Genomic DNA, 26,297 nt, shown 5'->3' with positions numbered 1-26,297 from the left:
CTAGAAAGTTAGTCGCTTCATTCAACAGCCTGATGCAGTCTTTCACTGAAATTGGCCTAACAATAGCAAGCAACGAATGTGAACTCTATTGCAAAGATGTTGTCACATTGGCACAAATTCCAGAATCATTAGGTATTCCTATCAAGTCTAATGGTACCATGACGCTTGGAATACCAATAGGTCAACTCGATTTTCAGCTTTCATCCTCAGTGACTTTGCTCTTACGGGATCTATCTTGAGCAATCAGCTGAAAGAGATTGAGGACGTTCAGTGTACCACCTAGCAGGCTCCTCAGGTCTTGTCATGTACTTAGGCTTAATCACATGGCTTGGATGATTGCTCCAGACGTTCTCAAATCTGCAGCTACTATACATGACTCTCAGACAAGACTCTTTCTCTCACCTGTTAGGATTTGACTCTGTATCTGATGTGGCATGGAGGCAAGTATGCCTTCCAATCAAGCTTGATGTCTTTGGCATGACTTTTACTCATCAACCAATGCATTCATTGCCTCTTTGTCTCACTCGGTGCTGGAGTTACCGAGACGCTTCCCTCATTTCAAAGACGTTTGCCAGACTCTCATCACTCATTGTTCTGGCTCTTGGTGATGCTCCTACAAAGTCCCTTCTTCCTGGCAAAAGCGGAATTCCTATCTAATACAAAAAAATTCAACAGTACCTCGACTGCAGACAAGCAGCACTTGAGCTAGACAGTATGATAGAAGAGGCTTCCACTGATTGTGACTCAGCCAGACTTCGATCATTAAAGGGAAAGGGAGCCGGTGCTTGGATCATTTCAATCCCCACTTCTCCGAGTCTTCCACTTAACTCTGGTGAATACCGCTTGGTGGGCTTCCTGAGGCTTGGTCTTCCCATTTTCCCTGATTGGGCGAAGAATGGCAATTGCGAATCGAACATAGACGACAGTGGATACCATCTACTAACCTACAAGCTGAACAGAGCCCTGTTTGGTCTCATGAATCAATCGCGTCTTTATGGTCAAATTGTTTGAGATGTCTACACATACACCACCGCAGAGAGCCACGCCATTGCTATAAACAATGAGGATAGGCCGAATATTGTTGTATTTGACATACAGTCGAGATTTACCATTGACTTAGATATATCTTGCCCACCCCTGGAGCGCTGAAACCTTTCCCAACTCTATGTACACCAATGGGGCAGCGGCTTTGAGGTACAAAGAAAAATTGGAATAAGTACAATTGAGAAAAAAGACAAGACGACGAATCTGTGAGAATGATACCCCTTGTTTTCAAGCACTTTGGAAGATGGGGAGTAAAGGGTTTTCAATATCTGCAACATCTATCACACAGTTAAGTCAATGAAGAGGGCAAACCAAATGCCCCAGAATTCTTATATATATATATATATATATATATATATATATATATATATATATATATACAGCTCTGGAAAAAATATAAGACGGCATGCATTTTAGTAAAACACAATAATATTATGTTGTTTGACAAATCAGATTAAGTAATAATCATTATCTGTCACAGTTTATCTTTAATTTTTTTAGTAATATGTGGACAAATTAAATTAACCAAATTTCAGCACAATGTTATATTGACATAAACTGGCTGAATTCCTATTTTTACAAAGTATGATTTTATGTTAATTCAAAACACTACAATTGACATTTGGTTTCGTAGACTTATAAAGTAGTGTTGACTGCTGCATTTTTAACTAACGTTATGCCAAAAAAGCAGTTAAGCAGCATAATAGAAGCGGCTATTCTGGTACTGTTGAGGAAGGCTACAGCAAACAACAGGTTAACTGCTTCTGAGCTTTAAGATTTCAAAAACTGCTGTTCACCAGATAAAGGTGAGGAGAGAAACAACCAGAGCACCTGCAACCTTGACATGGCAGAGAAACGTCTCTCTATTCCCAGAATAGACCAATACCTAATCCAAAAGTCTCTTTCTAATACGACTGACTTCAAGTGAGCTCCAGAAAGAGTGGAAATCTGGGTCCAATGTTAGGTGTTTAGCCAGAACTGTCTGCAACAGACTTTTTGAGGTAGAACCGAATCCCACAAGGCAAGAAAGAAGTCATTCACCAATGAAACCAAAGAAGCAAAGACTCAAGTTTGCAAAGAACCACAAGGATTGGACTGTTGACAACTGGAGCAAAGTAATATTCTCTGACAAATCCAATTCCCAGTTTTGTCCTACTCCAGGTCATTTGATGGTTCGCAGGAGGTCAGGAGAAGAATATAAACCGGAATGCAACAGTCAAGCATGGCGGATCAGTGATGATATGGGGTTGCTTCAGTAAGTCAGGAAGGCGGAGGATCGGTGATGATATAGGGTTGCTTCAGTAAGTCAGGAACTTGCAAAATCCGACTCTATAAAGGACACATGAACCAAGACAAGTACAGGGTTGTCCTCCACAGAGACCTACTTTCATCAGCACAGATATTCCCTAACTCCAATGAATGGATATTTCAACAGGACAATATACACCATGCTACACAGCAAAATCTGTAGAATCATGGATGGGGAACAATAACATTAGGACCCTGACTTGCCCTCCTCAATCTCCTGATATCAACCCAATAGAAAACTTGTAGAATAACATAAAATGAATCATAAACCATCAAACAAAGCAGAGTTGTTTGATTTTCTATGCTAGAAGTGGGAAAAGATCACTCAAGATCAATGTGAGAGACTGGTGGAGAGCGTCCTGGTCGGATTCAAGCTGTAATTAAAAACAAGGGCTATGCCAAAAATTATTGAATGATTTTGTATTTGAGTAGTTGTTAATACCAGTTCTTGTTGTTTGCTGTTTATTATACGTTGATTTAGTTTGATGAACCTTCTGTTAACAAATTGCCATCTATATTGGTGTAGTTTCGGTTATTACCATGATATATGAACATATTTATGAGTTTACCTTAAACTGTAAGAGTCAACCTGTTAAAACTGACAGTGATTCATAATTTGGAGGGTGGTCTTATTTTTCCAGAGCTGTATATATAGTTGGATTTTGTGTATATACTGGACTGTAGAGGTAGACTTGCCACAAGTTCATGCAATAAACTGTAAAGTGACAGTAGTGCTTTCTTTCATGTAAGGAAATCTTTCTGGGAGACTTTTTAATTAAAGAATGTGACCATCCTGCCAAAAATACAGCACGTGTTGTTTCTTGTATTGCAGTCAAACCAAATTCATCATATTATGTTTTAGGATAGCCTGACTCCATCTGCTGTCATACCAGTGATTAACTGTTCAAAATCAACCCTTGATGCTTGTAAAAGTTGTTTGTGTCAAGTGATCATGAATATATACAGACGTATCACTCCGACTTACCAATATTAAAAATTGTACTTTTGCCAGACGTTGAATGGCATCAACTTCCAGGTTAAGTATAGATGATTATACCTAATTTATGTGCTACACGTATTACCGAATTCTTTTGTACACGTTTGTGTCAGGTTTTGGTCTTGTACTTTTGTTCGTTTAATTAATTAATTAAGAAACACTTGCACCTGCTTTCATTACACCGCCAAATTAACCATCAGTAGACTAACAGGTTACAACCACTAGTGCTAAGTAGACTATGCCTACTACCGCACACAAGGCCAGACTATTTGCTGTCTACACCCCTGACATAAGTGGCTTCATACAACTATTTGGAAGGACAGACCTAGCCAGGCGGTTTAATTAATTTTGGTACATGGCAATGTCTGAGTAACAGCAGCCATAGCTAACACTGAGGGTCTTTGAGCCAGCTCTTTTTATCTTAGAGCACAAATGGCTATACTGGTCTGCCTTTGCTGCATTTTGACTGGACCTAACTTGTTGTTCCTATTGGTGAACTAAGAACACTGCTTCCAACTGTGCTTACAGGAATATTTTGTCTGAAACACTCTTTGGCTAGTGATGTAAAGTGCTGCTAGAGTCTGGTAGACAGCTATTACCAGCTGCTGTCTAAATTTGCATGGTCTTGTTTAGTTCTTTGTTGCTAATAATAGGTAGTTGTGATATGGACAAGCAATAAAACTACCGTATTTTCACAGATAGTGCCTCATGGGCACTATTTTTTTCATAGTTCTGAAACATGGGGCACAATTCGAGCATGGGCCATTACTATTTTGCAAGCACAGAGACTGTTTCATTGTTCCTTAGCATACCATCATGTACACTACACAAACAAACAAACACCGAATCTAATCTCACAGTTACCCCCTTGGCTACATTCACTTTCCCTTGAGTCATATTACTGCATGATCTGTAGTCAAGGTTGAATCTTCATCACTCAGTGGTTCTATCTGGGTGTTCATTTCATCTCAACCGTACATGCACATTGATGGACGTGCATGCATATAGCTGGGTTTGAATATTACCCCAGTGGGGCACTAATCGAGCTTGAGGCATTATTATTTCGTACAGCTCACCATGGGGAATTATTTGAGCATGGGGCACTATTCGCAGAAATACGGTACTAGAAATGGTTTTTGGATCAGTAATACTGTATACGTGTGACTTGAGTGCAGTAGAAGATCAATCTCGTAGATTCTATGGGAGATGTTGTCTTTCGGATGAGTCATGAAAACAGATTATGGATTTGCAGCTGTATCTGGTGTTAGTCTATGAAAGTGAGATGTGACACTCGGGAAAAGCTTCGATCATTAACAGGTAAAAAGGGCTTACAGAAAATGAGTTAAGCCTGGTTTACAATACGACGCTGACGATGCTCGCGACGCTGGCGAGAATGCTAGTGACTATGCTCTAGCAGACGTCATATTGAAACACTTGCATGTCGCCTCATGTGAGGTGGCGACGCAAGAGTTGATCCAAGTTCAACTCTAGCGTCCAAACCGAAAGTGCTCTAGCGTCTACCGAAAGCACATGCCTTTTGTCGACAAATCAGAGATCAAATCCGGGAATGAAATAACCGGAAGTAAACTATGGAAGAGAAACTTATCGAAAGTGTATACGTATAGGTACGGCGGCTGCTTGTGGCAGATCAAGTCACTGTAGCTTATAGATGCAAGGTGCAAGAAAACCACTTGGAAAAACGTATTGAAAAAAACCGGGTTCCTAGCAGCAGACTGCCAAAAAATGTGGAAGCATTTTTGCGACTTGGTACCGGATGAACTGAAAAAACGAGACTTTTGTATTCACGGTATACGATTACGATGAGCATGCGCGTAGTGGCTTGTCGCTGACACTCATCAAATGATATTATAAATGGTACAACGTTAGTGTCAGCATTTTGACACCCACTCGACATCTTCACCAGCGTTCTCTCGAGCGTCCTCAGCTTCATATTGTAAACCAAGCTTTAGACGTGGCTTAGGGATGAACAACAAAGAATCAGTAACACAGTTACAGATAGAATGGGAGATTGGTTTAGAGAAGCATCGGACAAAACAGAGAAAAGTCAATTACATTTTAAGACGAGGACATTGCATTTGGTCAAAGACATTGTATAATGCATATGATAGCATGGATGGTGAATCGAGGATACCTGGTGTGATGAAAGGAACAATATGCAATAGAGTCCCGTATCTAGTTTTGGATACCATCTAGATTCAGATGCAAGATCTTGGTTCTACGCAATTGTCTAAGTTTGAAATACAGGGCAACGTAGAGACGTTAGGTAGCTATTCTTCGTACCAATCAATGGATTAGACTCATTCTAGCAAGAATGAGACTCGACTAAACCTCCATCACGCCCTACCTCTAGACCAAGACAAATACCTTTAGTTTCAGATGGCCTCTCGTGCAGAGCTACCAAAACACAGACACAAACCGAATCTATTTGTTGCAGTAGCCTAATGTCTTATCTTCCAAACAGTTGTATGGACAGCGTTGTTGTGTTTGGTGTGTAGCCGCGGTAGTCGTCAGAGCTGAGTGAAGTCACGCCTTCTAGTTTCGGATGCCCGGAACACACTAGATTGTCATTTACCGAACAAATTTAGACACTGTGTAAAGATGTTTGAGCATAGAATCTTGACATCTAGTACTAAAATCAACTTTTAAGACATGTTTCTACGTATTTCTAGACAATTAATTCCTAGTCTCTGCAGAGTAGAGATCGTATGGTGCCGTTTAAACATTTAGGGAACAAAATTTCCCTATGTAGCAGTATCTTACTGGCTTGCTATGCAATCTATAGTAAGAAAGGTTCAACTTGCACCAGTCAAAAGTAGGGTATTCCCTCTGCTATTGGATATCTAATTTCCCTTTCTCATGAGATGATAGGATTAATTGTTTCACTTTTCATAGGACATTTGGTATAAACAAGCGTTCCTCACCTCTCTTTTGCTTCAGGAACAACGAGGGGTAACATGCGGCTGGTCTAAGCCAATTTTTGTAATTGGTGGGATCCGAGGCTAGGTTTGAATCTAGACCAGCCGCAATTTACCCCTGTTTGTTACTGAAGTAAAAGAGGTCAGGAACGCTTGCTTTATAGCAAATGCTCTATAAAAAGTGAAACAAATTAATCCTACCATCTCACGAGTAAAGGAAATTAGATAGTCATTAGCAAAGGGGAATACCTACCCTACTCAGTCAAACCTTTTTTACTGTAGATAGTGTAGCAGGCCAGTAAGATACTGCTACATAGGGAAATTTTGTTCCCTAGATGTTCAAACAGCACAGTGCAGTGTACAATCTCTACGCTGCAGAGAGTAATGACATATTGGCTAGAAGTACATAGAAGCATGTCTCAAAAGTTGATTTTAGCACTAGACGTCGAGATTCTATGCTCAGAATCTTGAGTGTCTAAATTTGCTTGGAAAATGACGATCTAGCGTATCTGAAACTAGAAGGCATGACTTAATTCACTCAACTCTGACGACTACCACGGCTACGAACAAAACACGACGATGCTGTTCATACAATTGTTTGGAAGATAAGACATTACACTACTGCAACATAGATTCGGCCTGTGTCTGTGCCTTGGTAGGTCTACACAAGCGGCCATTCGAAACTACAGGTATTTGTCTGGGTGTAGAGGTAGGGGTTGGTAGAGGTTTAGTCGAGTCTCATTCTCGCTAGAATGAGCCAAATCCATTGATTGTCATGGATCAAGGATAGTTACCTAATGTCTCTACGTTGCCCTATATTTCATACGTAGACAATTGCGTTGGACCAAAACCTCGCGTCTGAATCTAGACGGTATCCGAAACTAGATACACGAGTCTATATAGAAATACACTCAAACTCCCCTTATCCGGGCAGCTTGGGACCGGACACTGCCCATAACTCAGAAACGGCCACATCTGAGAACACCCCCACATTTCGCTTCTGCGGGGCAGGCGTCTGCGTTGGTCTAGTCTCAGACATCTTCAGGTAAGTCTTACAAGCTGTAAATAAGAAACTAGCACCTAAGTATGGCTATCTGTCGACAAGAAACTGGACTAGTACTGGACTTTTGATTACACAACCTTTGCCACGACCTCGTGCATGTGGACCAAGCGCAATACACGTGATGCAATTGTGCAATACGGGGGTGCCCGGTAGATGGACATGCCCGGATATGAGGCATCCGGATAAGGGGAGTTTGAGTGTACATGCATTGACAAACAGACAGACATACAGAACAGACAGTTATACCTATATTGTTCAATTGGTGGTGGTGGTGGTGGTATCACACAATTTCTACTCAACTCTTTTTGTTCACCATGATGACTCTTTTTGTACTTTGTGAGAATTGCTCCTAGAATCAACTGACTCTGAGCTATTCCAAATTTAGCTGCAACACTTGACAATTCTTGATCAAGCTGTTTTCACACCTGAAAACAAAAAATGTCTGAGAGACACGCCCACGACGTCCAGTCTAAAATTCCGACTTAATTCAATTAACATAGTTATTCAGCTCATTGCATTTGCTTACGTTCTGCCAGCGTTGTTTCTGCCTCGTGCCTCTACGATGACTGCAGCTGTGCATTGACTGGTACGTAGTAAATGTGCGTAAGCAAAACAATTCACGACCCATACATGTACGCCTGCATGACTACGAAGCAAAAAAGCAAGATTCGAAGATATTCCGTATAACAGCGATCGTATTGGATCGGAAGTAGGTGTGTACAATAGTCATTGGCCAATCACGTATCGAGAGCAATTGTCCAATCCGAGCTAGCACATAGTGATATCCCGTATAATAACTAAGCTGTTGAGTCGAATACGATCGGAAGTAGGTGTGTTGAATTATATGGACCAATCACGCATCGAAGCAGTTGTCCAATCACAGCACAAGATGTTGACACCTAAAGAGTCGACGCGCGCATTTCAAAGCACATTCAAGCCTTCTTGTTATCTTATCCCGGTAGTTGGTGATGGCTCGTACCAAGCAGACAGCTCGCAAATCCACAGGAGGAAAAGCTCCCCGAAAGCAGCTAGCCACAAAGGCTGCTCGCAAAAGCGCTCCAGCCACTGGCGGAGTAAAGAAACCTCATCGCTACAGGCCCGGGACTGTGGCTCTCCGTGAGATCCGACGTTACCAGAAATCGACTGAGCTGCTGATCCGCAAACTACCGTTTCAACGCCTTGTCCGAGAAATCGCTCAGGACTTCAAGACTGATCTCAGATTTCAGTCATCTGCAGTTATGGCTCTGCAGGAAGCCGCCGAGGCCTACCTAGTAGGTCTCTTTGAAGACACCAATCTTTGCGCTATTCACGCAAAGCGGGTGACCATCATGCCCAAAGACATTCAACTTGCTCGTCGTATCCGCGGCGAGAGAGCCTAGAATGGCTCTCAGTTGCCCCACGTGGCAACCAACACCGGCTTTTTTAAAAGCCACAAAACTGATCAGAGAGTGTCGGACCGACTGACTGCGTTCACACAGTGCAGTAGTAAGTAGTGAATAAAAGGTAAATTGTAGCTTTTCATCCCAGTATTTGTACAGATGTGTACAGTATCGAGAGTCCTACGCATCTAGATTTTAGTTCTACGTACCTACCCGGGAATAAGTAAATTTGCATTCTGTACTTTACAGATTGCAAATTTATGGTCACGTGATTAATTAATTTAGAAACCCAGTGTTAAATTTAATTAATTAATTAATTTTAGTAATAAACCTAAGTAGATGAAGCAAGAAAGTGCACACGTCCTTCGCGGCTACTTCCGTCGCTTGCTATTGATGATTGCAAAGTAACATAGTTTTCGTGTGCTGCTGGTGTGTACATGAGTCATGAAATCGAGTAAACACGTAGGCATGTACCCAGTTTATGATCATCGCAACATAAGCTACTGTATCTGCTGTCGTTTGTAAAGTGTAGCTGAACAGAGATGGTTCAAGAACATGAGCGGCGCGAACAATCACCCGATTATTCTAATGATCACGTGATTGATGTCATGTCAGTCTGTGAGCATGCGGACTATCTCGCTACGAAATGGCAGCTAGAATTTTGTCTTCGCAATTGAGAACGGTTCTGCTATCTAAGGGAATGTTACCCTCACGGCAGGCAAGCCAGCTCGCTTGATTCGGCTAGCTAGTTATCTATGTGGGAATGTTCTCTTCCTCTTCAGGTCGCTATCGCTCGAGGAATTTCTCAGCAAGCCGAGTTCTCTTTGAGCGTAAGCTCTTCTAGATCTTTACGTCACCGTGTGTACATTTGTCGTATATTAGAAAATCGAAGGTCATAGAATGGAAGATGTGTTTACATTTCCGGAAACTGCTGTCGCTACGCGAGACGAAATGTTGTCGTACTACCGTGAAATGACAATTATTAGACGCATGGAGGACGCTTCATTTGCTATGTACCGGGACAAACTAATTCGAGGATTTCTTCATCTCTACAACGGACAGGTTGTGACGTCATATGGCAATTGGCTGATTATTGCATTGTGCTTGTATTATTTATTATGTAAAATGATGAGAGATCAGTGTAGTAGGAATTTTGCGCCTAAAGTAAATTTGAGAAGCAATCAGTAAGGTTTGATGTTTTGGAAGAGATAAACATTGTAGGGTATGTCTGGTCCATCAACATTTGGCTAACTTCTTACTCTGTGTCTATCTGTTACGTAATTGAGTAAACATATATCTAATAATTGTTTAGACTGAATTTAATTTTTAATGCTGCATGTCATAGTAAAGAATGCAAGAGAGATGTAAGGTATTTGTTTGTGTGCAAATTTTTGGGATATATCTGACTCTGGTATTGCTACTAACAGGGAAATAACTTTGTATCTTGAGTGTAAAGCTTTGTTTACAAATGTGTTGCTGGGATTTGCTATATTGTGGCAGCAAACAATCTCTCATACGATTGTACTGAAGATGAATCTTCCACATTCTTTAGTACCATGAAAATTTTCAGTGTACTCAGGTATGCATCTTCTAAAATTCATCCGTGCTTTGTTTGCACAAGTTTTAGCATGAGAGATATAGCACGCGTTTCAAGATGGCGTTTGGGGCTTTGTTTGATTGCACATGCTTGCTAAGACTGTACTATGTGTTCCAACACGTGGAGGACCAAAGAAACGACATATGATCAAGAATATCTTGATTTCACGAATCTGTCGATGGCAACAAGGTGATCTTTTGTCTTTGGCAAGAAGCTAGGAAAGACTCGAAAAATAATATTTCCATTTTGAAAATCTTTACTGCTCAAGCCAATGTTCATCGATCACTGAAGTTCGCTATGGAAGGTCGCTACAGTAATGCAATGAACACATTGAGGTCTCAACAATGTGCTTCTAGAGATGATCAGCTTTTACTGAATTGAAACATCGACATCCTGTATACAAACTTCCTGATTGGTCAGAGGACATTCCATCATCTTTAGTTGTTGATTCCCAAGCTCTTTTGAATGCACTTGAGGCATTTCCAAGAGGTACACGTGTACTAGCCCAGGATTTTCTCAACTCCGTGCACAGCACCTTCTCGATGCCATCAAAGGCACTTTTGTTCATGACGCTCACATTTGTTTGGACAATCTCACTGTTTTGACTAATACACTGTTGGCTGATAAATTTGATTGAAGAATTGTACCTTGGTTATCAGGAGCTCCCTTTTCAGCTTTACACAAGAAAGGAGGTGGTTTTTGACCAATAGTTGTAGGCAGACCATTTGTCGCTTGGTTAGTTGTGTTTGCTGTATGTCAGTGTGACATTTTTCTTCCTTATGTCAAGTGGGTGTAGGTGTCTGTGGTGGCATGGAAGCTGCAATACATACAATGAGATCCTACATTGCTGCTAATAGTGACAGAGAAGACTTCTGCTACATCAAAGTTGAGTTTAGGAATGCTTTTAGTGAATGTCACCGTGCTCATTTCTTAACCTGACTGAAGAAAGAACTACCAGAACTTTTGCTTGGGTGCAGTGGACATATCATACTGCTAGTGAACTTCACTTTGGAGACTTTCACATCACAGCAACCCAACAAGGTGATTCGTTGGGCCCACTTTTGTTTTCTTTCGTGGTTCTACAATTTCTCGACCATCATTGCAGTAATTCTGATCTAAGTCTACATCTTTGGTATCTGGATGACAGTACTTTCATTGCTACTCAAAAGTTGGTTACTGCAATTGTAGATTGTCTTGCCATGAATGGTCTTGATTTCGGTCTTCATCTTAACTTAGAAAAGTGTGAGGTGTTCTGACCTTCAGGTAATCAGTCTTTTTCCACGTTACCATCTCAGATCATGCGCCTCAGGGAAGGCATTGAGCTGCTTGGTTCTCCAATCTATTGGTACAGAAAATTTTGTTAAATCTTCTGTTATAAAGCGCATGGACAAGTTGTTCAATGCTTAGTCACATACATCTTGGCGATCTGAGCAATCCTCAGGTTGAACTGCAACTATTCTGTAGTTGACTCAGCATCTGTAAAATAAAACCATTTGCTATGTACAGTACCCCCTGATCTGCTGGTGGATGAATTGACTCAGTTGGACCTGTCACTACGGCATTCATTAGAAAGAATCACATGTTCTTCTATTCAAGACAAGTCATGGCTTCAAGCCACTATGCCAATCAGAGATGGTGGTTTGGGTCTTCGAGAATCATTAATTTCATCTGTTTCAGCTTTTGTTGGAAGTTGTAACACTTGCAGGAACCCTACAGAAGGCTTTCTTCAACAACTCAATGAATCCTTGACACCACAAAATCCAGAATTATTGGAGTCAGTGATCCCATTGGTAGGAAAACGTGAGCACACGTTCGACTGTTAAACAACTTGTGGAAGAATCTTTATCATGTAATCTTACTACAGCATCACAACGGGAACTTCAGTTACTTGTCAATAGACGTATACTTTCTTCTATCAAAGAGAACGTGAGTCTTAGAGAAAGAGCAAGATTAAACACGGTTGCTTCCCCTCATAGTGGTGATTGGTTGCAGGCAATACTCAACCCACGACGTGGCCTCAGCATGTTACCATACGAGTTTGTGCTTGCAACAAGAATATGGCTTGGTATCCCTATTTTTCCATTCTGTCAATACCTGGTTCACAATATTGACGCTGACGCCGATGTTGACGCTGGAATAGAAATGGATCCTATTCCAGCGTCAGCGTTGGCGTCAACATCAAAGGATGCCGCCTGTGTCAAGGCGGTGTCTTTGTTGACACTCAGCTGAACATCAGCGTCAATATTGTGAACCAGGCTTAAGTCTTGGAAGTGTACCTGTGGAACCATCTTTGACCCTCATGGAGATCATCTTCTAAGCTGTGGTCATGGTCAACTCAGAATCAAACGTCATGATTCTTTACGTGATATCATTTATTACTCACTCTTGACAGACAACAAGAATGTTAAAAGAGAGCAATGTTGTTCTGAAAATGTTGAAAGTCGTTCAGGTGATGATTTCCACCCAGACTTAGTGAAGGCCGAGCAGGTTTTTTTGATGTGACGGTAAGAAATGGTCTCTTACCTACCTTCATAACCAGTGCTGCTATCAATGCTGGTGCATCAGCTGAAGCAGCAGAAACTTCAAAAGACATTTGGCATGAGGCTCTTGCGGTGGCTTCTTTCCTGTTTTGGTGGAGACTCTTGGTCTATGGACACCTTTCAGCTTGAAGACTTTCCAGTCTATCTTGTCCAAGATCTTTGGGATCAGCAACATCTCCTTCTCATGTGTACAAGTGTAGATTTAGCTAGTTCGGACTTACCTACTCTTGCTAGCGAAGTTACTTGACTTGGGAGTTTGTTCGGTTGGGTAAGGGGTATTTGAAGAAATGTATGTTTGTGCTTGAGTGTGTGTGCATGTGTGTGTGCTTGAGTGTGTGTGCATGTGTGTGTGCTTGAGTGTGTGCATGTGTGTTACCGTATGCATGTGCTGAGTGTGTTACTGTGTGAATGTGCTGAGTATGAATTTTGGCATTGGCATGGTGGTAACGTGATTCTTCTGTAGGAAGCGTGTTGTGTTGGGATGGAGGCTGCAATTAGACCGGATGATCCCGTCATTACAGCGTATCGAGCCCATGGTTGGGCATACACCCGAGGAGTACCCGTGCATGAGATTTTGGCTGAACTTACAGGTAGAGTAACTATTTTATCATATAACGATGCCATATTAATAATGTGACATACTACAAGCTTTCAAAACCTAAATTTAGGTGTCAATTGTCATTATGTACAATGACTTAGGTCAGACCAAATAAATGTTTGATGCTTACATCTTGTGACATGAATGTTGGACAAACTGATTGAATCACAATAACAAGTAATGACCATCTAACATTTTGAGCATGCACAGTTCTTGACCTGCTTCTTGTTATAATGTACACTAAACCAAATGACGCCCATATGAAAGAGACAAGTGGAATGCAGAAACAGATCACTTGCTGTTAATACATGAATATGTATTTGCAGTTTATGCATGTACCAAACCTTTCTACAGCAGGCAGATCTTTGCTCATGTGCCCATTAAATTTCATAGTTATTTCATCAAGCCTCTACATTAATCACATTGGAATGTGTTTGCTTAATTATGCTGGGGATGCTGTTGTAGATGACTCTGAATGCTGCAATTACTAGAATTTGTCTGGTAAATGCAGATGGTTACTAAAAGACGTGTTGCTATGTATTGGGTTATGCACGCAAAAACAAGTTGCTCTTGAAAAATAGCCTTGCTTTCGAGAAGTTTAACGGTACCCTAGTCGCTAGCCAAAGTGACTCCGTAAAGGAGAAATCGCGTTATGTCGAATGCTCCCAGACGAAGGTGCACGAGGCATGACGTCACTGGAGGTCGACCTGGATTGTTTTGTATTGGAAAAATCTCGATTAGCGCAACACGACTGTCTACATCAAATCGCTTGATTGGAGACAACACTTGAAGATTCACCTTCACTGTGAAGTAGGTGCAGCTTCGTAGCAATGAGAGGAAAACGCTGGAGGCATTCGTTATGACTTCTCTTGCGCATAGGTCTGGAACCTCGAGGATACATCGCATCTACTCCGCTTTGACGTGTAGTGCTGTAAAAGACTGGAATAGGTAGGAAACTACGACGCTCTTACATCTGTCATAACCCATAACCCGCTCACTAGCTTTGCTTTGAAATCTCTCTCAAAGCAATCCGACTGAAAATGATCTATGCTCACTCTGGGATGTGGTCCGACTGCCTCCCTATTAGCCTCAAACGCTCTCTCAACTGCGCTCAATCGAATGGAATCTAAACAGACTTCTTTTTCTGTTCCGGGCATGTTTACGACAAACTTTACAAGTCAATGGCATAGTAATGAACGTTAGATATCTCAAATCGGAGTTAGAAGAGACGTAAACTAAGACAACACGCAAAGCGGAAGTTGATGAAGTATTTTCTCGGAGTTCTAGACCTACGTGCATGAGAAGTCACAATGAATGCCTCCAGCGTTTTTCTCTCATTGCTATAAAACTGCACCTACTTTACAGTGAAGGTGAATGTTCATGTGTTGTCTCCAATCAGGCGATTTGATGTAGAAAGTTGCGTCGCGCTATTTGAGATTTTTTAAATATAAAACGATTCAGGTCGACCTCCAGTGATGTCATACCTCACGCACATTGTCGTCTGGGAGCATTTGAAATGTGATTTCTTCTTTACGCAGTCGCTTTGGCTAGCGACTAGGTTACTGTTGAACTTCTCGAAGACAAGGCTATTTTTAAAAGCAACTTGTTTTTACGTGCAAGTTCCCCTTTAATTGGAGAGCGAAGTGCGCCTCTCGTCATGTCAGTTGAGGTTGAGATATATTATATTTTTATATTTATATATTTATATATCTATATATTTATATATTTATGTACTGCGTCAGCACTTGTCATATGGATTTACGGCAAAACGAAGAGTCAGATCTACAAAATGAAGAGTCAGATCGACAAAACGACGATGCCAGATGAATGCAATTTTGACTTTGCAGCACATGTGCTAAACGTTGAATCATGAGTTCTCTTTCAAGAACTTGACACAATTACAATTTCTTGGCGAGAAAAGTGAAACGACTCTCGATTTTGCTCCCGTACGTGACTAAAGAGCAAAGGAGACTGACGTGTGACAAACAAAATGGAAAGGAAAGCTAACAGAAGAGAAAAGTCTGTTTTGTGAGTTTCCGCATGTTACTTTGACAGAAATTATTGATGCAACCGTTATCACATGACTCCACGACCATTGTTACGTGACTATCTCAGTAAACGATCCAAGCGTGAACGAAGAATGAAAGACAAAGCCAAAAGAAGAGCAACTGACAGTCTGTTTTTCTGAGTTCCCGCATTTTGTTTGACAGAAATTATTGCTACCTGAAGATGCAACCGTTGTTGCACGAATAAGTAAGACAGAACACCATCACTCGCCTAACACAATGCTAACCGAGCATTTACTAGTGTACTCTACACTTACAATTTATTGGCGAGCGAAGCGAGCCTCTCTTGTCATGTCAATGAGGTCGAGATATATTTTATTTATATATTTATATATTTATATATTTATATATTTATATGCATATTTTAACACTTGTCTTATGGATTTATGCAAAACGGAAAGACGGATCGACAAAACGATGATGCCAGATGAATGCAATTTAAACTTCGTAACATATGCGCTAAAAATTGAATCAAGCGTCCCCTTTTGAGGGTTGACTCAATTATAATTTTTTGGCGAGAAGAGTGAAATGACTCTTGATTTTGCGTTCATATGCGACTAACACGGAAATAACACTGACGTGTGACAAAGGAATTGAAAGAAAAAGCTAGAAGAGAAAAGTCTGTTTTCTGAGTTTCCACGCGTTAGTTTGACAGAAATTATTGCTACGGAACCATTGTTACGCGCTACCGACCATTGTTATGCGACTAGCTAAGTAAACAAGTGAAACGTTGAAGCGTACAAAGAATTGAACAAGTAGAAGAAGAGCAACTGAAAGTCTGTTTTTTGAGTTTCTTTGTTTGTTCTATTGCTACGCAACGCACCATTGTTATGCGAATAGGTGAAGACAGAACACCGTCGCTTGCCAAACACAATGCTAACAAGCATTTACTAGTAGTTATTACTGGAGGCGTGAAATGCTAGGGTACAGTAGTGAAGACGGTCACATGAAGTAGTAACAACTGTACGTACGATCTGCTAGGCAACTGCGTACGTGACTAAATAAATGAAACTTATTTATTATTCCCGTCAAATGACTTATTTACTAGTAAATGCTCGTTAGCATTGTGTTTGGCGAGCGATGGTGTTCTGTCTTTACCTATTTGCGTAACAGTGGTGGTGTTATGTAGTAATAGTTTCTGTCAATGAAACGCGGGAAAACAAAAACAGACTTTCAGTTGCTCTTCTTCTAGTTGTCTTTAATTCTTCGTTCACGCTTCAGTCGTCTCACTCATTTACTTAGCTAGTCGAATAATAATGGTCGCGTAGTCGTGTAACAATGGTTGCATAGCAATAATAATATCTGTCAAACTAACGCAGGGAAACTCAGAAAACAGACGTTTCTCTACTTCTAGCTTTTCCTTTCAATTCCTTTGTCACAAATCAATTTCCTTATCAGTTGCGTACGTGAGCAAAATTGAGAGTTTTACTCTTCTTGCCAAGAAATTATAATTGAGTCGACCCTTTGAAAGGGGACCCTTGATTCAATTCTGAGCGCATATGTTACGGAGTCAAAATTGCAGTCATCTGACATCGTCGTTTTGTCAATCCGTCTTTTTGTTTTGCCATAAATCCATATGGCAAGTGCTGACGTACGCCTATAAATATATATAAATATAAATATATAATATATCTCTATTACAATTGACATGACAGGAGAGAGGCTTGCTTCGCTTGCCAATTATCCCCATCATAAGATTCTGCTATGTTATTACTGACGTGTGAAACACTAGTATAGTAGTGGAGGCCAGTCACGTGACGTACGAACATATGTACCTACATACGACCTGCTAGGCAACCGCGTAACACGTGACCAAATATATGTCTTATATATTTTAATATGGTGGACGTGAATCAAGGTCAATAGCTATGGCATGTGGAGGGTATGCACCGTAGTTCTTCTTTTTGTGAAATAACTACAGTATTTTACAAATTTTAACAAATCTGAAAAGTAACGAAATTCATGTTTTGGATGGGTTTTGACAACTGTCAGGTTTTTTAATGTGTACTTAAGAGGAAAATGTCAGCAACTTCTCAGAATTAGTGCAAGGTGCTAATAGATGTGTGACTGAAAGTAGATAGCACCAAGTAGATTGTCAGGATGGTTGAAACAACACAAAAGAAGATGGTAAAGAAGAAGAGACAGATGACAAACCTAGAGATTAGTACTTAATGCCTGCTTAACTTTGTGTTGCCTTGCACTAATCTTTTGCACGTGGTGTCGTTAACAACTGCCGTGTCTAAGGTAATTAACTCATTATTGCTTTCAAGTGATGATGACGTACGTTATTCATTATTTTATTTTCTAAAAATTAACGAACAGGTTGTACAGTTGTGAAAATTTGGTTATGCATTTTGATTTGTTGAATTTGGAAAATACGGTATACTGTATTTCCACGAATAGTGCCCCATACTCAAATTGTGCCCCATGCTCAAATTGTGCCCCATGCTCAAATTGTGCCTCATGCTCTAATAACGTCTCATGGTCACCCAGGTGAGCCTATACGAAATGATATGCCCCATGCTCGATTAGTGCCCCACTGGGGTAGTATTCAAACCCAGTTATATGCGTACTCGTCTATTAATTAATCTGTATGGTTGTGATGAAATGAAAACACAGATGGAACCACTGAGTGGTGATGAAGATTTAACGTATGCAACAGAATAGGAATATGACTCAATTGGTAGCAAAAGTAGCCAGGGGGTAACTGTAAGATTAGATTAGGTAGTTTGTTTGTGTAGTGTGATGGTATGCAAACGAACAATGCAACAATGTCTATGCTTGCAAAATCATTATGCCCCATGTTTTAATGTGCCCCACGCTCAAATAATGTCCCATGTTTTAGAACTATGAAAAATAGTACCCCATGGAGCACTATTTGCAGAAATACGCTATCGTGCTTTGCTATTGGTTGGTCGGTCTGCAAAAACAACCGTAGATTGGAGAGACAAAAGACATTATTCGTCCTGTATTGGTTGCAGAGATGCAACTCATCCAAGGGACAGAATGGATGGAATCAGCAAACTTGGGACAGCGGCAGACTTGAATGCTCTCGATTTTGGATGAAGCAGCATGTGCAGGATCTAGAATGGCAGTAACGATCTTGATCAAGTTTGGAATAATGCAGAACAATCACACTTGACAAGTTACCTTGAAACAAGGAACTTCCTTGACTTTATTAGAGACATGCTTGACCAGGCAAATGCAGCTGGTATTGACATATACTCTCTAATTCACATTTAGCCTTGAATTTCCAGCCTCAACAATGTACATGTACATCCAGACCACAACTCAAGTCATATATGCTGATGACGTTGTTGCAATGACAATGCTTTGGTTAGTTGGGTCTGTGAAACTACAAATCAAGTTGATGAGACTCTAGAGACTAACAGTAAGATACCTGCTGACTTCCACCCGCTTGTCAAGTTTTTGAAATGGTTACGCTGCATTTCAAAAACGTACTTGACGCTGCAAATACTTTGACTCATGGGACACTCTCACGCTTACTGGTAAAGTATGTACCGTATAAGATGAAACATTGGCGGGAATTTATTTTGGCAGTTTGCTAACAAATTGACAGACAAAGCATATGGGCGGATTTTATTTTGGCAGTTGGACATCGTTGTCTGTCTTAAGCTAGTGGTCTTGATGTGTTTGTGATTGACAGCTGTGTTCATGGCTCACATTTCCCTAACTTAAAGGTCTCCAGCTACTACATAGGCACACAGCCGGCAAGGTGGGATTACCTACCATCTTGCTGATCCACGTGTCTGATGACATCAACATATTCCGGAGGCCAAATTGATGGCGGATTTTATAGTGGCGGTTGCTGAAAATTTGCCAATCTGCCAAAGTAAATTTCCGCCAATATTTCATCTTATACGGTATGGACTGTGACTGGTTGTAAAGTATGTATGACAGTCACTGTTTGCATATCAGGAGCAGAGTTACCAGACCGACAGTGTACTGTAATTGGCCAGTTGGAGTCAGTTATCTTTGCTTTGACATGGGCCATATACTGCACAAGCAATACTAAAACTTAGCGCTGCAAAAATTGGCATGGTGGTACATGGATCGTCATAGCCCAGATGCCGAGATGGGCATCCCTGCTTGTCCATGTCCATCATGAATTCTAATTATTGTGATTGACAGAAAGCTGGAAATAGTTTGTGTATTATTGAGTTTGGGCTGTAGTCTGGTCGATTGTTATTTAACAATACACTCTGATTACAGGTCGTATCGGTGGTTGTGCCAAAGGTAAGGGTGGGTCGATGCACATGTATGCTCAGCAGTTCTACGGAGGTAATGGTATTGTAGGAGCCCAGGTCAGTGACCCTTTGTCTAATACTAGATGCTGTAACAGACAGTTGTTGTATGTCAAGGTGCCACTCGGTACTGGAATTGCATATGCAATAAAGTATCGTAACGAAGATAGACTATGTGTCACTCTTTATGGAGACGGAGCAGCTAATCAAGGCCAGGTGTTTGAAGCCTTTAACATGGCAAAGTTGTGGAGCCTTCCTGTGCTGTTTGTTGTGGAGAATAACAATTATGGCATGGGGACGAGTGCTGATAGGGCGTCAGCTGTCACTGCATACTACACAAGAGGCGACTTCATTCCTGGTTTTAAGGTAATACTCGAATTTTATAAAGATTGAATAAGTAAGGTTTCAATAAATGTTTAAATTTTGTGGTGGCAAAATTATATTTGTTTTAAAGTGAAGATAGTTACATTGTAGATGGAATGCTTTGTGTCTGTTGTTTGTGCTGGCACGACTGACATGAACTTATTGCTGATGAATTAAAGGTGCAGGGTCACGGTCGGACATGCACACTGCATCACTTTGAAAAGTGTGCACTTTTTCAAATACTCAGTAACCGCGACAACTTAGTCACTCTAATTTGCACTGAAGGCAACGCTGACTGAAGCCTCTCTATAGCCTGAATTGGAAAGGTCAAGACTGTGCAGTATGAGGTTGCATTAGACCGTGACTCTGGTAGCTAAATTATAGGCTGTTTAGATGTAGTTGTTGGAGGTTTTCTTCTAAAACTTCAAAATGAGGTTGCTACACTGCAGTTCTGATAAAATTCGACAAGCACCCTTGCACTTCGAGCCAGATTGGAACTCCATATGCTCTGCACGTGACCAGAAAGCACACGTCACGTTTCTGTATGTTGCATCTGCTGTAGTCTCATCTCAGAGTGACTATTCGCACTCAGTTCACAGTGAGCACCAAAATTTGTATTGTTTAATTAAAGCTTACACTGCTGCTGTGCCCGTCAATTGACACCTAAATAGCCAGTTTTTACTAGTTTCATCTGTTGATCTTTGCGCATGTGCAACATATGAACAGCGTTTGAAGGGCTTACTGGCGAACGAAACTGATTTTCTTGCTAGGACACTTGAACATATGTTACGTACAATAGCTACGACACGACGCAAAAGCTACCTCACTTGAGATCGGCTCAAGTGCGCATGTCTGACCATGACTCTGCATTTGTGCATTGGTGAAATTGTACTAAGGTCTACTGCCATGACATACATGTATGCAGTCAGACCTTGTTATTCTGACCACATTTGTGTCACGGGTTTCTGTCAGACTAATGCCGCTGTTGGATTATCAGTAATGTACAGTGACACATGTAAATTGAAAAGAAAGTGAGGGTGTTGGATTATCGAGTGTTCAAATAATGAGGTTTGACTGTAGAATTGTTGTTGTGCTGACAGTAGCTACATTTAGTTATACGTGCTGTATCTAAGGAGTCGTTCTTTTTTCCAACATTTTTCAAAGAGTGTGCTTTTCCTATTTCTTCCCTCCTTCATGAAAGCGTGTGATAAAATGTTGGTAGCCTGCAACAGTATAATTTTCAAAAATATTAGCCAGCATTATGAAAGAAGCTCTATCAGCAACCAACAAATGCACCTTCAGTGGTGAACTGCGTTGAAAGTACACTGTCATCTGCTTTTCTTGGTCCTTTCCAACTTAGCAACATTGCTTTCAAATACTTCCTTTTTTAATCCATGCATGCTTCCAGATTTCCAGAGTGTTTGTGCTGTCCTAACAGCATCTTGATGACCAAGACTTTCAGAGTTGACAATAATGCATTCACAAAGTGTCGATACATGCTTAGCCATTAGGCTTTTTGTGCACTGCAGCAGCCATTAGGCTCAACTGAGTGAGGTGGACATTTTCTATGCCAAGCTCCATGCCAAGCACACCAACGCACTCGGATGTGGTAGCTAGAAACCAGAAATATGGTACGTATATGTAAGTTACAGGAGGGTAAGTTTACCAAGACCGTACAAGCTCGTGAATTTGTGTATTACTAACAGGAAAATAGCACTAAAGTGTAAAACTCTCGGCGGAATTGTGTAGGTGCTGGATACAGGCATGCATTCTTGCACATTGTTTGTAGTTGCTTTTATCGATGAGGTATTTATAGGTGGGGTCAACCTAATTACATACACCCCTGTGAGTGGTAACATTTGGAAATCAACCCGAGTCTCTAAGGCATGTATGGACAGTGACTCTATTTACATTGGTAGGTAGAACTTGAAGCAATTCTTGACTAACCAGTTGCTCTTCGAGTAGTTCCTATATTTCGTTTGTTCGTAGAGTGCACGAACACAGCTTGAGCGAAGCTCCAGCTCATTTGCATATTGACTTTTCACGCTATAACTTTTGAATGGAAGGTTTTTGAAACTCCACACATATTGATCCAAGAAAACCGTATGAGAAATCCGTGAGTATCGTTGTTTGCTGGTTTCAATGGATGCTGAAGCAGCTAGAGTGGGAACAGACAGACACACACACACACACACACACACACACACACACACACACACACACACACACACACACACACATGCACGACAAATACCCAACCCTTGCGCATGCGCCGAGGGTTAAATATTATTGTAAGCCACTTATTGGCCTGCTGATTTGTGATGCTATGTGTCTACTATATGGTTTGCTGTTGTATAGGTAGATGGCATGGATGTGTTGACTGTAAGAGAATCTACGAAACTGGCAGCTGAATACTGTCGCTCGGGAAAGGTAGAAAACTATTACATTTATATTAATTGTCCATCAAACAGACTCGACCTGAAATTTTGTTAGGGTCCCCTTCTAATGGAGCTAGATACGTATCGTTATTATGGTCATAGTATGAGCGATCCCGGCACAAGGTTGATTGGTTGTACATTTGTAGTACATGTGTAGATGCAAGACTACATGATTTAATATGTTGTTCAGTTATCGTGGAAGAGGAGATGTCCAAGCTGTTAGAAAGGCACGAGATCCCATTATGGCTTGCAAAGAGCGAATACTGGAAAAAGACCTGGCAACAGAAGATGAATTAAAAGTAAGCAAGTAATTAAAAGTAATTAAAAGTAAGATGTAGAGTTGTTTATTAATTATCAGGCCAATAGTTATCTACTATAACAGTAAGTACTGTAGTAAGGTGTTAGTAACTAGTAGATGGAGACAGTATGTAGGAGCAATTTCTAACATGTCATTACTTGGTGCATTTCTTTCACTTTTCGAGACATCATGTATGTGGAAATTAGGAAGGACACATCTATTATATTTGTGAGTTGTTTTTGTGCAAGTAGACATTGTACACAACTGACATTTACTGCAATGTAGATCCATGGATTGCATGCAGTATAGTGTTGGTAGACAGTGGCATATCTCAAAGGGTTCCACGGTGCGCAGAAACTCCCTCTTCCTGAGCTGTTCTACCTTCATGAACATCAAATGTTTTTGCTGTGTATCTGGTTGTTCTCAGCCGGTTTCCTTGTGCACATGTAAGCGCTTATAGTTTAGTGCTCTGAAGAGACTCAAAGGGGCCACAATCGGCCAAGGTCGGCTCAGTGCATAGTTACTACATCCGATGGATTGTATTGCAGACTTCCTTCTTTATCTAATTTTTGCCAAATATTGAATGAACGACCTTTTAGTAAATGCTCATTAGCATGAACTGTTCACTGAATAAAGTCTCACTGTAGATTTTATTTGTTATTTGTTCACAGATATAACATGCACAGTAGAAATTAGAACTAGGCCCCTAGATAAATATAAATTAACAAGGCGTTTCTGGAGTTCAAAGGAAGTCTAGGTAAAACCATGTTACCACTGTGTTTTGTTCACAGAAATTTGTAGTATAGATTGAGTCATGGTCTAGATAGGCATGCAAAATGTGTGGTAATTTGATATGAATAATGTATCCTCGAGTTTCTGTTGTTCGTGTTTAACTGAGTGACACTATCATTTGGCTAGCCTTTGGAAACTCTGAAGACCCCATGAGATACGCCCTTGGTACAGTATATGTAGACCTGTACCTTTAGGTAGCCTCGTTCCCAGACTCTTGCATCTTGCTCTCTCACGACACTTGTTAATTAAGTTAATGCCTAACAGTGTACGACAAATTGGTTGCCCGGGAGCCCGTGACAACCAAGAGTATGTCCGGGCAACTGAAACGGCAAACTATGGTTGCCCAGGGACAACTAGCTGACAGCTACCCTACCAGCTTGACTTTTCCTTCCTGAGCAAGTGTGCCCTCATTGTTATATCACTGGTGTTAATTAGCAGCACACTGTAGAGAGGTACTTTAAAGTAAAGGAACCTTGGTTAGTAAAACTTAATCATAGATAAGTCTACCGTTTTACAGACGTACTGAGAGCATTTAGGTGTCATAAATGACAGATCAGATATCTGTGTGTCCTTTAATTCCTAATTTTTAATTACTGCCAGATTGGGCGTGACCTGTAGTGTCAAGGCGATGCTACTACATGCTATTTTTATGCTTGTGCGTTCTTGCTTGTAACAATGCATCCTATCTTTATCCGGGTTACTCTATTCTTTAATTAATTTATTAAGACAATGGCTGCACCGAAAATCATGATGGGCAGGATTTCAGCTATTTTTGCAAATCCTGTTTATCTTTACCCTTTTGATGGCCCTGTGAATCATTTGTCCCTCTGTTTGTAAGGAGATGGAAACTGCCAGTTTAGAGCGGCAAGTCTGCTTCCCACAGGTTGTCTGTCTGTCTGTCTGTCTGTCAATACCTATATTTCTTATACAAGACTAATATGAAAATCAGCAAGTTCTAAGACAAATTGGACGCAAGAGGTCCCTAACTATGACTAAGAGTCAAACAGCTTACAATAAGCTAACAGAGGTACCAACTGAGTCACCACTACACTAGACTCTGCTCATCTTCTGAATGCTATATAATACATGTGATAAAACGTAAGAGTTATGTGCACTGTTTGTCTGTCTGTTGTTTGTTGTATTTTGCCTGTCTGTAAATACATCTATTTTCATGAATCAACTACAGCACCATAGCAATAGTGGTCATAGATTTAGTTTACGGGCTACCAGAGTAATGATGTGGCAACCAAAACTTTCACGTATGGTTGCCCAGGGACAAGTTAAGAGATGAGACAATTTGTCGTTCACTGCCTAAGCCTTGGGGTCTGACCTATCATGTCTGGTTCAATGCAAGACATTGAGACATATGGGAACCAGAAATGAGTGAGGTCACGAGACTGCATCAATGCTGTTGTTCTAATGGGAACTTTGAGCCTAGAGTTGTGCTTAGTACTGCAGTAAGTTGTGTGTCTTTCCATGTCATGACACTGTCAGCAGATTTTCTAATACTAAAGATTTACATACTGTGTAACATTTAGTGGCATTTCAATATTCTTACTGGGAACTACTATATCATAGTCTTTCAGATGTACACATCTTCTTTACATAAAACAGACCAGCTGTGTAATTGACTGTAATTGTAGGATATCGACAAGGAAATTAGAAAGATGGTTCAGGAGGCTTCTGACTTTGCTATGAAATCAGCTGACCCACCACTGGATGATCTCTATAAGGATATCTACTACAATGAGCCAAAATTCAAAGTGCGAGGAGCAGATGCCTACACCTATGTTGACAGCAGTTCTCGAGAGAGCACTGGTTTGAAGAGCAAAACAGCATAGACAGCAATGTATGTAGTCTCGAGCATGGATTATGAATTATCGCCTATAGAATTGGCGGGTTGACTGGGTTTGAAATTTGTATTTTGCTGAGCACATTTATAGACATCAAAATAGACTGTCAGTAATCATCGTTTGCCTCCAACACGCGGGGCTTGCGTCTTCACTTTCTTAGTTGCTTTTTGTGCCTGCGGAGTTGCTTTACTGCCTGCTGCTCCCTTCAGCGGATGCGCTTTCTTCTGTGCCGCCTTGGCGCTCTTGATCGCTGCTGCTTTCTCCTTGGCTGCTCGAATTGCTTGATCTCGCTGAGCTTTTCTCACTTCTTGTGTTTGGTTTCTTTTGGCTTGAATCACTTGAAGCGTCGCTCCTTGGATGGCTCGCTGGAAGCGTGTTGTACGGCGTGTGCGCCGCTTGTGTGTCTCCTCTTGAGTTCCCTTCTTGTTCTTACGACGGTACAAAACTGTCCACGTGATCTCCCGCGGATTGCGCTTCATGAGAAAGGAGCGTTCACATTTGCCGTTTATAAAGGTGAAAGCCTACGGAAAATGTTCACCTAAAACGTTGGGGAGAAGATGACGAGATGATGAGTCAGCTTACTTTGCCATCGACTCTACAGTATCGTTTCCCATGCCCTGGGTAAATCTTGTAACCACTAAAATTACACAACTCGAGCCTAGAATAAAAGAAAAAAGACTAGCGAAGGCAAGAAACCAAGGATGTCAAAACAACAGATAGATCCTACTTCATGATGACAAGCTCCTACACGCATGCGCTG

The 26,297-nt window shown here is 40.9% G+C and overlaps 3 protein-coding genes and 1 long non-coding RNA gene across 4 annotated transcripts; 2 read left to right on the top strand and 2 right to left on the bottom strand.

The window, feature by feature from the left end:
• Positions 1-1,132: 1,132 nt before the first annotated feature.
• On the bottom strand, positions 1,133-8,037 carry LOC134186801 (uncharacterized). Its single transcript, XR_009971003.1, has 4 exons — positions 7,875-8,037; positions 7,595-7,817; positions 1,264-1,322; positions 1,133-1,187 (listed from the first exon to the last, which is right to left on the bottom strand). It is a non-coding gene; the product is annotated as an uncharacterized LOC134186801 (long non-coding RNA).
• A 279-nt stretch (positions 8,038-8,316) lies between these two features.
• Positions 8,317-8,776, top strand: LOC134186739 (histone H3). The gene has a single exon (XM_062654770.1). The coding sequence runs from the start codon at positions 8,317-8,319 to the stop codon at positions 8,725-8,727; it is 411 nt and encodes a 136-aa protein (XP_062510754.1). The 3' UTR covers positions 8,728-8,776.
• Positions 8,777-9,343: 567 nt separating this feature from the next.
• On the top strand, positions 9,344-25,653 carry LOC134186290 (pyruvate dehydrogenase E1 component subunit alpha, mitochondrial-like). The gene is made up of 10 exons (XM_062654214.1): positions 9,344-9,445; positions 9,510-9,557; positions 9,610-9,789; positions 13,328-13,454; positions 19,762-19,853; positions 19,911-20,159; positions 22,515-22,586; positions 22,650-22,717; positions 22,785-22,893; positions 25,328-25,653. The coding sequence occupies exons 1-10, from the start codon at positions 9,374-9,376 to the stop codon at positions 25,523-25,525; spliced, it is 1,215 nt and encodes a 404-aa protein (XP_062510198.1). The 5' UTR covers positions 9,344-9,373; the 3' UTR covers positions 25,526-25,653.
• LOC134186291 (large ribosomal subunit protein eL24-like) lies at positions 25,585-26,297 on the bottom strand. Its single transcript, XM_062654215.1, has 3 exons — positions 26,265-26,297; positions 26,120-26,195; positions 25,585-26,058 (listed from the first exon to the last, which is right to left on the bottom strand). The coding sequence occupies exons 1-3, from the start codon at positions 26,267-26,269 to the stop codon at positions 25,651-25,653; spliced, it is 489 nt and encodes a 162-aa protein (XP_062510199.1). The 5' UTR covers positions 26,270-26,297; the 3' UTR covers positions 25,585-25,650.

This window comes from Corticium candelabrum, chromosome 11, assembly GCF_963422355.1.
Source record: "Corticium candelabrum chromosome 11, ooCorCand1.1, whole genome shotgun sequence".
In the NCBI taxonomy this organism is placed as follows: Eukaryota; Metazoa; Porifera; class Homoscleromorpha; order Homosclerophorida; family Plakinidae; genus Corticium; species Corticium candelabrum.
Note: the sequence above shows the minus strand (reverse complement) of the source record. Positions and strands in the feature narration are given on the sequence as shown.

Excerpts from the sequence above, each read along its gene's own strand:
- LOC134186739 (XM_062654770.1), top strand. The coding sequence starts at position 8,317 with ATGGCTCGTACCAAGCAGACAGCTCGCAAATCCACAGGAGGAAAAGCT.
- LOC134186291 (XM_062654215.1), bottom strand. Across the intron at positions 26,059-26,119 it reads ACTGTAGAGTCGATGGCAAA|GCTTTCACCTTTATAAACGG; the intron begins GTAAGCTGACTC and ends CATTTTCCGTAG.
- LOC134186290 (XM_062654214.1), top strand. The coding sequence starts at position 9,374 with ATGGCAGCTAGAATTTTGTCTTCGCAATTGAGAACGGTTCTGCTATCT. Across the intron at positions 9,446-9,509 it reads GAATGTTACCCTCACGGCAG|GTCGCTATCGCTCGAGGAAT; the intron begins GCAAGCCAGCTC and ends CTTCCTCTTCAG. Across the intron at positions 20,160-22,514 it reads ACTTCATTCCTGGTTTTAAG|GTAGATGGCATGGATGTGTT; the intron begins GTAATACTCGAA and ends GCTGTTGTATAG.